The sequence below is a fragment of the Dysidea avara genome, chromosome 4, assembly GCF_963678975.1.
Source record: "Dysidea avara chromosome 4, odDysAvar1.4, whole genome shotgun sequence".
Taxonomy (NCBI): Eukaryota; Metazoa; Porifera; class Demospongiae; order Dictyoceratida; family Dysideidae; genus Dysidea; species Dysidea avara.
The window spans coordinates 42,638,790-42,654,112 of NC_089275.1; the positions used below are offsets into that span (position 1 = coordinate 42,638,790).

Consider the following 15,323-nt stretch of genomic DNA (forward strand, 5'->3'; position numbering starts at 1 on the left):
CTACAGGGTGATTTCTTTGTAGCTGAACTCTCCACATTATGGTTTCTTTGTAGCTGAACTCTCTACAAGGTGACCTCTTCTAGCTGATCTCTCTACAGGGTGATTTGTTTCTAGCTGAACTCTCTACAGGTGATTTGTTTGCAGCTAAACTCTCTACATGGTGCTTTCTTTGTAGCTGAACTCTCTACATGATGGTTTCTTTGTAGCTGAACTCTCTACAAAGTGACTTCTTCCAGCTGAACTCTCTACAGGTGATTTGTTTGCAGCTAAACTCTCTACATCCATGGTGGTTTCTTTGTAGCTGAACTCTCTACATGATGGTTTCTTTGTAGCTGAACTCTCTACAAGGTGACTTCTTCTAGCTGAACTCTCTACAGGGTGATTTCTTTGTAGCTGAACTCTCCACATGATGATTTCTTTGTAGCTGAACTCTCTACAAGGTTACCTCTTCTAGCTGATCTCTCTACAGGGTGATTTGTTTCTAGCTGAACTCTCTACAGGTGATTTGTTTGCTGCTAAACTCTCTACATGGTGCTTTCTTTGTAGCTGAATTCTCTACATGACGGTTTCTTTGTAGCTGAACTCTCTACAAAAGGTGACTTCTTCTAGCTGAACTCTCTACAGGGTGATTTCTTTGTAGCTGAACTCTCTACATGATGGTTTCTTTGTAGCTGAACTCTCTACAAGGTTACCTCCTCTAGCTGATCTCTCTACAGGGTGATTTGTTTCTAGCTGAACTCTCTACAGGTGATTTGTTTGCAGCTAAACTCTCTACATGGTGCTTTCTTTGTAGCTGAACTCTCTACATGATGGTTTCTTTGTAGCTGAACTCTCTACAAGGTAACTTCTTCTAGCTGATCCCTCTCCAGGGCGATTTGTTTGTTGTTGAATTCTCTACACGATAATTTGTTTGAGGCTGAACTCTCTACATGACGGTTTCTTTGTAGCTGAACTCTCTACAAGGTGACTTTTTCTGGCTGAACTCTATACAAAGTGATTTGTTTGCAGCTGAACTCTCTACATGATGGTTTCTTTGTAGCTGAACTCTCTACAAGGTGACTTCTTCTAGCTGAACTCTCTACAGGGTGATTTCTTTGTAGCTGAACTCTTTAGGTGGTGATTTCTTTGTAGCTGAACTCTCTCCAAGGTGACCTCTTCTAGCTGATCTCTCTACAGGGTGATTTGTTTCTAGCTGAACTCTCTACAGGTGATTTGTTTGCAGCTAAACTCTCTACATGGTGCTTTCTTTGTAGCTGAACTCTCTACATGATGGTTTCTTTGTAGCTGAATTCTCTACAAGGTAACTTCTTCTAGCTGATCCCTCTACAGGGTGATTTGTTTGTTGTTGAATTCTCTACACAGTAATTTGTTTGAGGCTGAACTCTCTACATGGCAGTTTCTTTGTAGCTGAACTCTCTACAAGGTGACTTTTTCTAGCTGAACTCTATACAAAGTGATTTGTTTGCAGCTGAACTCTCTACATGATGGTTTCTTTGTAGCTGAATTCTCTATAAGGTGACCTCTTCTATAGCTGAACTCTTTACGTGGTGTCTAGTTTCTAGCTGATCTCTCAGTCTACATGGTGATTTGTTTGCAGCTGAAATCTCTACAAGGTGACTTGCTTGTAGCTGAACTCCTTACATTGTGTCTAGTTTCTAGCTGATCTCCACAGTGTGATTTGTTTGTAGCTGATCTCTCTACAAGTTGATTTGTGTATAGCTGATCTCTCTGCAGGTTGATTTGTTTGTAACTGATCTCTCTACAGGGCAAATTGTTTGTAGCTGAACTCTCTATAAGGTGATTTGATCTCTCTGCAGGTTGATTTGTTTGTAGCTGAACTCTCTAAAGGGTGATTTGCTTGTAGCTGAACTCCTTACATTGTGTCTAGTTTCTAGCTGATCTCTCTACAGGGTGATTTGTTTGTAGCTGATCTCTCTGCAGGTTGATTTATTTGTAGCTGAAGTCTCTACAGGGTGATTTGTTTCTAGTTGATCTCTCTACAGGGTGATTTTTTGTAGCTGATCTCTCTGCAAGTTGATTTGTTTGTAGTCGATCTCTCTACAGGGTAATCTGTTTGTAGCTGAACTGTCTATAAGGTGATTTGTTTGTAGCTGATCTCTCTGCAGGTTGATTTGTTTTAGCTGAACTCTCTACAGGGTGATTTGTTTGTAGCTGATCTCTCTGCAGGTTAATTTGTTTGTAGCTGAAGTCTCTACAGGGTGATTTGTTTCTAGCTGATCTCTCTACAGGCTGATTTTTTGTAGCTGACCTCTCTTCAGGGTGATTTGTTTCTAGCTGATCGCTCTACAGGTTGATTTGTTTGTAGCTGAAATCTCAACAGAGTGTATTGCTTGTAGCTGAACTCCTTACATTGTGTCTAGTTCCTAGATGATCTCTCTACAGGGTGATTTGTTTGTAGTTGATCTCTCTGCACATTGGTTTGTTTGTAGCTGAACTCTCTACAGGGTGATTTGTTTCTAGCTGATCTCTCTACAAGTTGATTTGTGTGTAGCTGATCTCTCTGCAAGTTGATTTGTTTGTAGTCGATCTCTCTACAGGGTAATTTGTTTGTAGCTGAACTGTCTATAAGGTGATATGTTTGTAGCTGATCTCTCTGCAGGTTGATTTGTTTTAGCTGAACTCTCTACAGGGTGATTTGTTTCTAGCTTATCTCTCTACAGGTTGATTTGTGTGTAACTGATCTCTCTACAAGCTGATTTGTTTGTAGCTGATCTCTGTGCAGGTTGATTTGTTTCTAGCTTATCTCTCTACAAGTTGATTTGTTTGTTGCTGATCACTCTAAAGATTGATTTGTTTGTAGCTGAACTCTCTGCAAAGTGTTTTGTTTGTAGCTGATCTCTCTATAGGTAATTTGTTTGTAGTTGAACTCTCTGCACAGTGATTTGTGTGTAGCTGAATTCTCTAGAGAGTGATTTAATTGTAGGTGAACTCTCTACAGGGTGCATGACTTGTTTATAGCTGAACTCTCTTCAGTGTGACTTGTAATGTTCTGAATCTCTACAGTGATATAATTGTAGCTTAATTCTCCACAGGGTGACTTGCTTCTTGCTGAACTGTCTATAAGATTAACTGCTTGCAGCTGAAGTCCCTACAGAATAACTTGTAATGTAATAGAATTCTATAATGGAGTAAATAAATTTAGCTGAATGCTCTATTAGGGTGACTGTTCTATTAGAGTATCTCGATCTCGCATTTGCTACACAGAGTTGGCTTTCGAATCATAACTCAGTGGTTTGTAATCCAATTCTTCTATACTACTGCAAGGACTTTCTATGAAGATTATTCCAGCTATACACAGATTTTCAGCTCATTGCTCTTAGCGGTTTGCCTAGTAGGCGTAAAAACTAAGACTTTTTTATTACTAAAAATCGATCGCGTAATTGTGACACTGGTTGGGTTTTGTGTTATATCTCCGTGGTCTTAATCTCGATTCCTTTCAAACTACCAAAAGGCACTCCTACGATGGTTATTCCATCTACATAGCAATTTTCAGCTCATTCCATGAAGCGGTTTACCCTGTAGGCGTGACAACAAATCGATCTTGTTTTACGCGAATAATCGGTCATAACGCCTGAACAATTCATCGGATTTGCACCAAATTTGATGCTAGGATGCGCCTTTGGACTCCCTTTCTGTGTGCCAAATTTCAAGGCGATCGGAGTACGCGTTTGCCTTTTATAGCAATTTTTGCAAGTGTGCTAAAAGACGAAGAAGAAAAAAAAAACGAAGAAAAAAAAACGAAACTTTGGCCGCTCATATCTCGGAAATGGCTTGAGTGATTTCCTTCAAATTTGGAATGTAGACTTCCCTAGCTGGCGGGCAACTCTGCAGCAAATTTGGTTTCAAGCGGATAAGCTATCACCGAGATACAAAAGTGTGAAAATGACGTTTCCTTTCTTCCTGTCAATATACTCACGGTGTGGCGCGCCGGCTTCTTGGGCCGCACGACACACTATCGTGTGTCTTGATTTTAACATTAGTGTTTCCTTACTAAGTGACTGCTCTATTAGAGTACCTTGATCACATGTTTCTAAACATGAAACACAGTAAGCTAAGGCACTGGTCATTTGCATTCTTTCAGGCGCTCATTATTTTAATAAATTTTCAAATATCGTCCCTATTATGCTTGCATTATGCTTGATGCTTTTGGTTACCTCTTTTGCTTTAAATTATGGCATAATCATCCTGGTCCTATTTGCACCCCCATCACAGTTTCATTTTTTATGGTATTGAAAATAATAGAAATTATATATGCTGGCATTTTGAAGTAATTATAAAGTAAGAAAATTAAATCTTGAGGAGCTAGAAATGAAGAATTATATGTATGAAAGACCTTGTGAAAAATACAGTTTCATTAGTAGCTTTCATCGATGGTCATAATGTATTGAAATTGTATTTTTCCCAGAACAGCTATTAAACTTAATGAAAATTCTCTGACAGCAATTCAACGAATAAAAAGCCAAACAGCCAATGAAAAATTTTCATTGGTTTTACACTGGCTTTTTTGATAAGGTTCATTGGGTTATTGTGGAAGTCTCCTGTGTAGATGAATTTCAATACGTATTTATAATCACTGTTATACTGGTGAAAGTTCACTTTTTCCATAGGTTTACCTCCAGTAGAGATTGATATGTGACTTACTATTTCTTGCTATTAGGTATCATGAAAATTCTTTTTCTGAAAATTCTTATTGTAGCTATAGCTAGTTACGCTAGTTGCAAGGTTACAATTATTTACCACATTCTGTGACATCTAGTTTTATTACTTGAACTCATTATGCTTCTTCATTATCTGCACTTAAATACACACTGTACATTGCCACATACTTAGCTGATTTATTGCTACTATATTTAAATCCATTTCACAGGTTAACAGGTGAACTGAGGACTACCAGTATATATACACAGGGTTAAAAGTGGATACAAAGAGCTACATGTGCATGGATATTCAGTAGATACAAGGGTTACAGGTAGATACTTTAAAATGAACTTACTGTATGGCCTTTCACATTCATAAATTGGATGTGTATAGCAAATCCTGTTACACATGTGGATAACAATCAGTGAGTAGAGAACACTATCAAATGAAATTCTGCTGTCTGAACTTAAATGACAAAATGTTAGGTATAATAAACTCATAGCTACATGCAACTACACAAATCAACTACATTTCCATGTGCCATTATATTTTTTCCATACTTCAGTCTCTACAGTCTGTTGCATGCATGTACAAGTGTAACAGATGTCAAGTATATTATGCTTGAGTGTACATGTGTGAATGACCGAATGTTTGATTGTTTGAGCACTTGTGTTTATGTTATAAAACAATATACATTCCTGCACAAACACTCCTGCTTTAGCCAAATCTTGCACTATTTTTTGTGGCATTGATGCAAGACTTTTGATCTGTCTGAGAACCTCAATCGATGTGGACCAAGATTTAGGGGAAACACCTTTGTCAGTGGATAGCCAATTTTCCAAAAGTTCTACACAACATTTCAGTGGATCATGGTGACACTTCTCTCTTATCAGCTTTTTGTCTTCCACCTCATACTCCAAATAATCAGCCACCAAACTCCAGTTAGGTGCTATTCTGGGAATCACCAGTAACCTCATTACTGGTCCTATAATTATGTCGAAGTAGGCATTAAGATTATAATTGTCACAACAGTGAATTATTAAATGTATAATTGCTGTCAGCTATATCTACATGAATGACTATGAAGTGTGATGCTACAACCAAGGCCAAATAATTGGTTACAGTTAGCTGAAATGCTTATGGGGGAATGAACCTTATCCGCAATTCCATCTCTTAATGCAAAAATGGCAAAAAGAGTGGGGTACTTTGTAGAAAGAGCCATTGGAAGGGACAACGTTTCGAGATGTTTCCACGAAGAAGCAGGAGAAAATCCCATTGAGACTTATTAATAATCTTCCTATGTGTGGGCACACATTTTCGTGCTTTTCAAAAATTCCTATGTTTGGTTTTGTCTTCAATAGCAGACCTAGGACTTTTTGAGAAGCCCGAAAATGCGTGTCCCTGCATAGGAATATAGTTATATTAATGAGTCTCACCAGAGTTTTCTCCTGCTTCCATCCTACTGAAGCCCTACATCAAAGCACAAAAGTAGGAGGAGGATATGATAGTTACAAACCCCAGGAATAGAAGTTAAACCCCAGTAGGTCAGCATCCTTAATTAGGATTAAGGGCAAGTTGATTTACACATTCAGTTGGATCAAAAGAAAACATGAAGCCATATCATATAAACCTGCAAGCAAAGCAACATTGAAACCATACGCAATTTTGCTAGCCTCATTTTATGAAGTCAGGTGCTTCAAAATGTGGGATAGAAGGCCAGATAAACCACACCTGCAGTCATAGATTATCTGTTATCAACATCTCTGCATGTCTCAGGTTGATAACAACTGTATCCTACACATGGTGAAGTAACTTAAATGTTATCCCTTCCAATGGCTCTCTGTACAAAGCACCTCACTCTTTTTTGGCATTTTTGCATTATGACATAATTGTGGTTAAAGCACTTGCATGGAAGATCAAATGAGTGGGAGTGCTACTATTTCCATACAGCACTGAAAGGACAATACAGCATTGCATACGGAAAATACAGCCCTGTTGACCATGTGCGTAACATTTTAAATTGCCAGAAGTAGCCAAATGTGCTATTTGCTTGTTTTAAACTTTTAATGTATAGACGCTTATCAATTGTCTAACCAATGTAGTTAGAGTCTACAAAATGAACGCTCCAAACAAAGACAATCAGAAAGCACTTTAAACCAGTTAGCACCGCCATGCTTGTGTAATGTGAAAAAAATAGCTATAGTACGCTGGCATGGTGTCAAGCCAAATACAATACTCAGCTTCACCTCATGCTGTATTAGTCTCTTGCCCACACTCTCGTGCTATTTTTCCAAATTACACTCGCTGTGGTGCTTTAACTAGTAAATAAGGCTCAAAATAAAATGCTATGCTGTAAAGTATGGACATTGGTGGTTCTATGATTCTCACAGTGCCATTACTACAACAATAATGATAACACTGAATATCACAGTGGAATTTAGTGACAAAGAGTACATATTCCATGTAATGCTAATTACTAAGCTTATAAAATTTACACTAGCTACACTGAACTACATGCACATAACCATTATCTATTCAACACATTGCAACATCACATACGTCCAGTTGTCTTGACAACAGTCGATAGAGCCATATAATCAGTTTATTCTGTGTACAAGCAGGTAACTATGACAAATGTTCAGTATGCTTTGTAATACTTGATCATCTTATGATGTGCATATTAGTGTATAACCTAGCTACTACATAATCCTTCCCTTGTACAAGTACACTTGTGGAATGGTGCGTTGGCAGATCAAAGGCTGCTGCCAGTGTTACAAATGATCGTAACATGGCTAGGGACCACCATGAAAATAGAATGATACTCCCTAACAGAGCAATCAGTGAAAACTGCAAACTGCACTGTACATAGCAAAATACTCTAATAGAGCATTCACTGATTAATATGTTACAAGATAATAAGAAATGTTGCTATTCTAAGAGCATAATGTAAGCACAATGGAAACACTGAAGAGCATATAGGTGAAGATTTTGGGAAATTCCAGAAAGTATTTTGGGCAAAAAAATTTAAGCATATTTGACTCAGGCCTAAGTGTATTATGCCAGCATAATTTTTGGCATAAGAGGTATAGTATGTATGCATTGAGCTGGATCCTCATAAACATTTAATAACTCATAGATGCAATTATATAATAAATTATTATTATGATCTTGATATTTGGCACATTTGTAGTACTCCTTGACCCACTAAAAATATTTCAAAATCTTTTCGTTCAAATGTCTAGCTGACATTATAAATCAAAATTTTCGCCATACATTTCATATGGGGAAGCTATAAAAGTGTCATGTCCATTACAGCCTTTCCCGAACTTGTAATGGAGCCAAACTATACATGTCTGTTGTTGACACCATTGCTGTCACCATTAATCATCTGTTTGGCTGAAATGTTTTCTCTCTTGAGAAAAAAACACTTAATTTTTAGCTGCTTTTCAGTATCCAGCTCAACTTGTACATACTGTACTATAGGAAAAAGCATCAAGCATAAAGCTGGCATGATATTAGAATAATAGGCACCATCTCAGGAATAATAGTATATTATTTTGTAGAAGTATGTCATAAAATTGCCTATTGAACATACCAATCTTTATTAATGGTAAAATTAAAAAAAAGAATGAACTATATTGTAGTGGTAATGCTAAAGATTCAATTTGGTAAAGTTACCAGCAATAAATCAAATTTGCATAGCAGCTAGATGTTGTCAGGTACAAAATACTGTTTGTGAAATTTTGAATTTATGCAACAGTTTTAGTTCTGTAGGGTTTACATTTGAGGTATATTTGGAAAAGGGAAAGCATAAAATATAATAGCTAGACTAATTTTTGTAGGAATATCTAAAAAGCATAATGGGTAAAATAAAAAGCATAATAGACACTCAAGCTTAATTAATACTTACAATAGTGTGGCATAATATTTGCCTAATGATAATACACATATACATGCACAACTATACTGTGTGTCTTGTTTAATGTATACATTCAATTGTACCACCACATGCATATACGTAGTTTTCAGTTATGCATGATTTTGAATATATAGTTGAAATATTGTATTATTATCACAGTGAAACATTTCAACCAGTGCATGCAGCTTTTGTTTTGTAAATAAAAATCTCAAATCCTTGATCAACTATCAATTGCTCAGCTTATATCTATTCAATAGCGGTTTATTACAGCAGCCACACAGTCCATGCTATAGTGAATTGTAAAGCTGATTATGTAACTGGATTTACAAAACGTAGTTTTCCACAAAGACCAAACTTACATATCTAATAATAACTTTAGGTTAAAATGAGCTATTGACTTGAAACTTTGTTAGCATATGCATTGAGCAACAACATAGCATCACAATTGACTGTTACTCTAAAACAAGGTAGTGGCCTTTCACATTCATAAATTGGACACATGTGGATAACAATAAGTACCATAGTTTGCTTTACTTTCATGCAAAAGAGATTTTATGATAAAATTTTCCTGTAAAAATGTTTTTGCATGATTACGTGGATGGCTGCTCTATTAGAGCAGTTCAATTTTGTGTACAAATTTCATGCAAGAAATTTACATACAAGTTTTGCATATGAAAATTTTATTTCAATACAGAAAAAAAGCAAATTACATTAATGCAATTTTCCTCTAGAGAGTGCTATGAAGTGAAATTCTGCTGCCTGAACTTTAAAAAAGTTTATGTATAATAAATTCATAGCTACGTGTAACTACAAAACTTAACTGCATTTCTCCAATTACACTCTTCCCTACTTCAGTCTCTCCTCTCTACAGTTTGTTGCATGCATGTGCAAGTGTATGTTGTGTGTGCATGTGTAATTGTTTGAGCACTTGTGTTTGTGTCATCATAAAATGGTGTACATTCCTACACAAAAACTCCTGCTTTAGCCAAATCTTGCACAATTATTTCTGTTATTGATGTAAGAATTTTGATCTGTCTGAGAATCTCAATCAACTTGGACCAAGATTTAGGGGAAGCACCTTTGTTAGTGGATAGCCAATTTTCCAAAAGTTCCACACAACATTTCAGTGGATCATGGTGACACTTCTCTCTAATCAACTTTTTATCCTCCACCTCATACTCCAAATAATCAGCCACCAAACTCCAGTCAGCTGCTATTCTGGGAATCACCACCTCATGTAGTGCCTCATTGCTGGTCCTATGTTGCATTATATTATAATACATTTCACAACAGTGAAGTATTAAATGAAGACCTCAGTGGAAAAAGGGGATAAGTAACATTAAGTTACTTTTGAGAAAAATGGATTTAAATCTTTAAATATGTGCCATTTTTCTTTTTATTTTTGTACGATCATTAAACTTGGTAAAATTACTTACACATGAGTATAGAATGTGTACATAATCATTTACACATATATATGCAAATACAACATGAACTATGGATCCTTTTATGTCAAGCGTCAGAGTCTTCAGAATCTGATTGTTCCCTAAGATTAGTGTTGTTTTAGTACAGCAAATTCATTTTAGTTTAGTTCTAGTTCTCCAATTCTGTCATAGTTTTAGTTCTAGTACCCCAATTCCACTAAAGTTTTAGTTAGTATTAGTTCTAGTGCCCCAATTCCACTAAAGTTTTAGTTAGTATTAGTTCTGATACCCCATATTTCTGTAATTTAGTTAGTATTAGTTTTAGTGTTAGATATCTTCACATATACTAACCTTGGTAGCACCCCCTAAACTTACAGAAACTTTAGATTTGGTGTTTTGATGTTCAGCACTATTTCCACTTACCATTGTGCACAAATGAACAAATGCTCTATTAGAACTGAGCTTAAATAACCTAAATAGGCAGAATTAAGCAATGTTTCAGAGGAGGTTGGACACGATACAAGCACTTCTGAAATTTATTTCTGTTAATTGCATAATTCTTATATATGACAAGGAGTAAGTGATAGAAGAAATGTTTAGCAATATCCACATCATGTTACCTTGTGCTTCTTAAGATGAACAGCAAATTCTTATTGTAAGGCGGGTGTGTGAGTTTCTAATTCTCTTTAAGGCCAAACTAGTGGCGTCCGCTCTTCTTTTTCAATACTCTGAGAGGCTTTGTTAGCATGCACATTGCTTTCTTTGACAATCATTGTGTTTAAATACACGTACATAAGGCGTTCCTATAGTATTACACATGGATTCCACCCAGCGAATGCTTACACACATGATCCTGTAGATTTCAAGAGAAATTTACGTGCCTGGAGTAGTGGGGTTGATCGGCTGAATAGACTAAACTTGAAGTGCACTCTCGAATGGTATTTGTGAAAACTTTCGTGGACGCTTGGTTAAACTTTCAATACAAAATGTATGCACTCATGTGTGCATGTCCAACCTCCTCTGACAATGTTTATGGTAGCATTTGCAGGCATTTTCAGGCATCACCATCTTCAAAGAAAAATGTTAAGTGGTTATAGTGTACAACACCCTTTTATGTAGGATTGCTTGAGAAACCTTTTAGTTAGCTCTAGTTCTTGAACTAAAAGTTTTAAAGGTTTTTGTTAATTCTTTCAAGTTTTTGAACCAAAACTTGAAAGAATTTTAGTTTAGTTTTAGAACTAAAATAGACCACAATTTTAGTTTAGTTCTAGTGTACTAGAACTAGAATTAAATTGCTGTACTAAAACTAGATTTAGTTCTAGTTCCTTAGAACTAAAACAACACTACCTAAGATCAATGTAAAATTGCTTATGTTCCTCCGGGAGGTAAGGAATCATCTTCTTCAGGTCCTGGACTTTTGTTTTTAAAATGGAGTGTCCATTTGGATACTTAATAGGTAAGGATATAGAAGTAGCAGGTGGAATTTTCTTCCTTCCTTTAAGAAGGCTTACTTTACTCCAAGATTCGTCTAAGCTATATGAGTAGCGAAGCCACACCTCATTGAGGTGTTTTACCTCCCTTCCATGTTGATCAACACCCTGCCCAAAGTTCATCCATCTTGCCTTACTGATCAATACGTCCTTTTTGTTACTATCTTTTCGCCTGCGTGTATGCTGTTCTACCAGATCTGAAAAATCTTTAAATTCAGATCCGACCATACTTTTCACTGTATAGGGTTTCTGACGACAAACCTTCCGAACCAACTCTTCCCAGTGAGTAGGTATGTATACCACAGCTGTGTCCTTTTTCTTCTCAATGTGACTAAAGTCACGGTCATTTGGAAGGTAGGTGTGGCCTCTGACGAGGAATTTGTGGTCGATTTGGCTAAAGCGACCCTGCACTATTTGCCAATTCCAGAAGCATATCATTTCAAAGTTTTTGTTTTGCCCAAAACAACTGTCTGAGTAACAAGTAAGCTTCTTCACTTGAAGTGGGAGATTGGATATGTACTGCATTAGACAAGAACAAATTTCATCGGCTCCTCTCTTGGCAACTAGTTCACTCCACATATACATTGTAGCAGAATCAGTTGTACAGTCATGAACACCGAAGTTGTATTCCCATAACTGACGTAAATAAAACATAGAGTTATGAGTGAGAGTAGGCACTGGCAGATTTTGCATCATATCAAATGTGATTATCGTACTATTACTTGCTTTTTTTACAGCTTCTTTGTCCTTGTGTAATGATTGGTACCCTTGACCTGCCGTTTCTTGGTGAGTTGCTAGTTCCTTTTGAAGACATTCCCTTTCTTGGTTAGACATCGCATTTCGGGCTGCCATATGTAGCTGATCACAGATTTCACAAGTGTCAGAGCGTGGGAATCCAAATCCCAGATTAAACTCTTCATTAAAGATTTTTCGATAAAGCCACTCTTTAACCTATAGCAAAAAAGAAGTGTGTATACTGGTAAGCAACAAAGTACGTAGGATACTCAATAAAGTGACTTTCATGTGGCTTTGATTCAGAATCTTTAGCTTGTGGTTCATATTTGTCCAGATACATATCATACATGCGAGAAATACTAAGCTCTGCTGGGAGGAATTCCTTTCCTTTGTTTCTTGTGAATGAATAATGACTCTCTCTTCGTGGAATGGAATTGATGTGCTCACGCACTTTGGCCTTCCATTCTTCCTGAATTGCATGCGGACGATTTAAATGCCTCCCTCGTTGATCTCTAGCTATTAAAACTCCACTTAAGACTTTCTCCGTAAGATTTTCTACTCGACGTTTTCCAATAGCAAAGAGGTCACAAAATGATTTCTTGCACACTCGTACCATCCTTCAATCCAACATGATAAACAATAGTATTTGTCCGGCGTGTTGTCGCGCTTTCATTTCGCGTGTGCCTCTTTACTTCCTCCTTGCTAAGTAAACCGAACAGGTACTTATTTTGTTCATCATGAGCGCCCAGCTCGTAAAACTCAGTAAACAATCTTTGTCGCTCTTCTTCGTCCAACTTCCGACCGCATTGATACTGGCACCTGCACGTTAAATCCCTTATAGTTTTCAAAGGCTGAAGCGCACCACAATACGTTTGGTAGGTCTTTCCACTATCTTTCGATAACTTTATTTTCTTCCTTTTCCACTCGGATTCGAAGCGCAAACGTTTCCTTCCGCGCTGTCTAGACAAACTTACGGACGCCATCTTAACTCGTTTGAAATTTTTGCTCACGTGATACCATGCGTTTTACGTAAAAATTTATTACCTTATCGATTGAGTTTGCTCACGAAATTTTGTATAGATGTTCTCTGATACTTGAAGTTTGTTTCGCACAACAGAGTAGAAAAATGGTAAAAATGTCACTTATCCCCTTTTTCCACTGAGGTCTTCAAATGTATGATTGCCATCAGATTGACTGGGTAATGTGATGCTAAAACCAAAGCCAAATATTATTTTGGTCACGGTTCTCCAAAATAATAAACATATATAGCTAAATACCTATAGGAGAATCGCAGTGGGTTTGCTGTAAAGTATAGACATTGGTAGGTCTTGATTAAATCACAGTGCATGCAATAATGGTAAATATCAAATGTACAGTAACATAATGATAATTACTAAATAAAATTTACACTAGCTACACTGAATTACATGTACATGTATATAATATCCATCATATGCATTTTGTACACCTCAGTACATCACCTACTTTTGATAGCTGGTTGATCAGTTGTCTTGACACCAGTCAACGGAGCCACATCATCAGTTGATCCTGTGTACAAGCAGGTAATTATGACTACAGTTCACTGCTCTTTGCAATGCTCCATGTGTATATAGTGCATGACCAACTACACAATCCTTCCCTTGTACACACAATCCTTCCCTTGTACACACAATCCTTCCCTTGTACAAGAATATACAGGCTATACGTGTACAGATAGCTATAATATGTTGTACATTTTTTTCTAACAATACCAATCACGAGATTAAAATAATTATATTACGTATATACAAAGTTACCAATTTGCTTACCACTTTCAGCTGGTGGATAGTTTTCATTATATACAAACCACATTAATTGTGAAGCTTCCAGTTTTATATGGGACACACTGTTTATGCTACATTGGGCATACACTGTATCAGACGTAAATGTTTCTGGCAAAACAGCAATATGATCTTCAGTACTTTTACCACACTGACACAAAAATCCATACTGCAATCTTTCATAATCAAAATTTAAGTGAATACAAACTTCTGTAAGAACATATACCAGATAATTGTAAGAAGCCTTTATGTGGATGTTGGATGGACTATCGTTATCAATGTGCCTCATCTGCACTTCAAGATAAGACACTTTATCAAACAATGACCAGGAATAACCATCAGGTAAACTGAATGTGATCAAATTACTGAAGGTGTGGTGTACACCATCATGAGAGAAATGAGGGTGCCAGCCTTTAGGTGAATGTTGTAGTAGTTCAACTATTAGAGAACAGAAGAATCCTCTTGGTAGGAGACCAGAATGAAACTGAACTAACAACGGCTGTCCTAGAAGTTGTCCATAGTGAAGAAGAATTTCATCTCTTTGCTGCACAGTAAAAGTAGGTAAAACAAAAGGTATGAAGTATTCCTCTTTCTTCTCCTCTACAATTACAGGAGCAATGATCCTCATGTGGACAAGCAAAGACAAAAAGAATTCTTCTTTGATGTCTTCTTCCCATTCAATGTGCTGAAGTAGATCATTCGAAAACAGACCTTCATATTTTAGTTTATGAAAATTGTGACGGTTGAGAGAAGCTTGTTGAAAAGTGACACATATGATGCTACTCAGTTTATCAAACCACCACTGGTGGTCAGTAATGACATAATCACACAATCCTGGAACTTCTGCAAAGTATATCAGTACACCCAACAGGTGGTGGTACAATAACACACACCTGACTTCTTCTTTATCAGAAATTAAACCAGTTGTATTGGCAAGTGCAAAACAATCATCAACTGATATGTATGACTTCTGCTTTTTAGACAAGCCTGCCTAATTTCCAGTTCCAATAACATCCAAGTTATTGGCAACTCATAAACTTCTTTTTCTCTTGCAAGAGTTTCAATCCTATTTCGAATTATGTTTGCTACAGGATCTTCATTATGCTTCGAGCCAGCAGTAGAATTGTCTACTGAAAACAGAACACTTCCTTCTGTAGTCTGCCACACAGCAGCTTTGCTGCAATGTGTTTTGTCTACCAGAGCAGCTAACCGATCTGCTGTTTTCATTCTAACTTGTTTTGGTACTTTATCTGCATGAGTACCCACCAAGCAAATG

General features: G+C 36.9%; 1 protein-coding gene across 1 annotated transcript; it reads right to left on the minus strand.

The window, feature by feature from the left end:
* Nucleotides 1-9,309: 9,309 nt before the first annotated feature.
* Nucleotides 9,310-13,294, minus strand: LOC136252230 (uncharacterized). Its single transcript, XM_066044625.1, has 2 exons — nucleotides 11,350-13,294; nucleotides 9,310-9,835 (listed from the first exon to the last, which is right to left on the minus strand). The coding sequence occupies exons 1-2, from the start codon at nucleotides 12,342-12,344 to the stop codon at nucleotides 9,541-9,543; spliced, it is 1,290 nt and encodes a 429-aa protein (XP_065900697.1). The 5' UTR covers nucleotides 12,345-13,294; the 3' UTR covers nucleotides 9,310-9,540.
* Nucleotides 13,295-15,323: the final 2,029 nt, after the last annotated feature.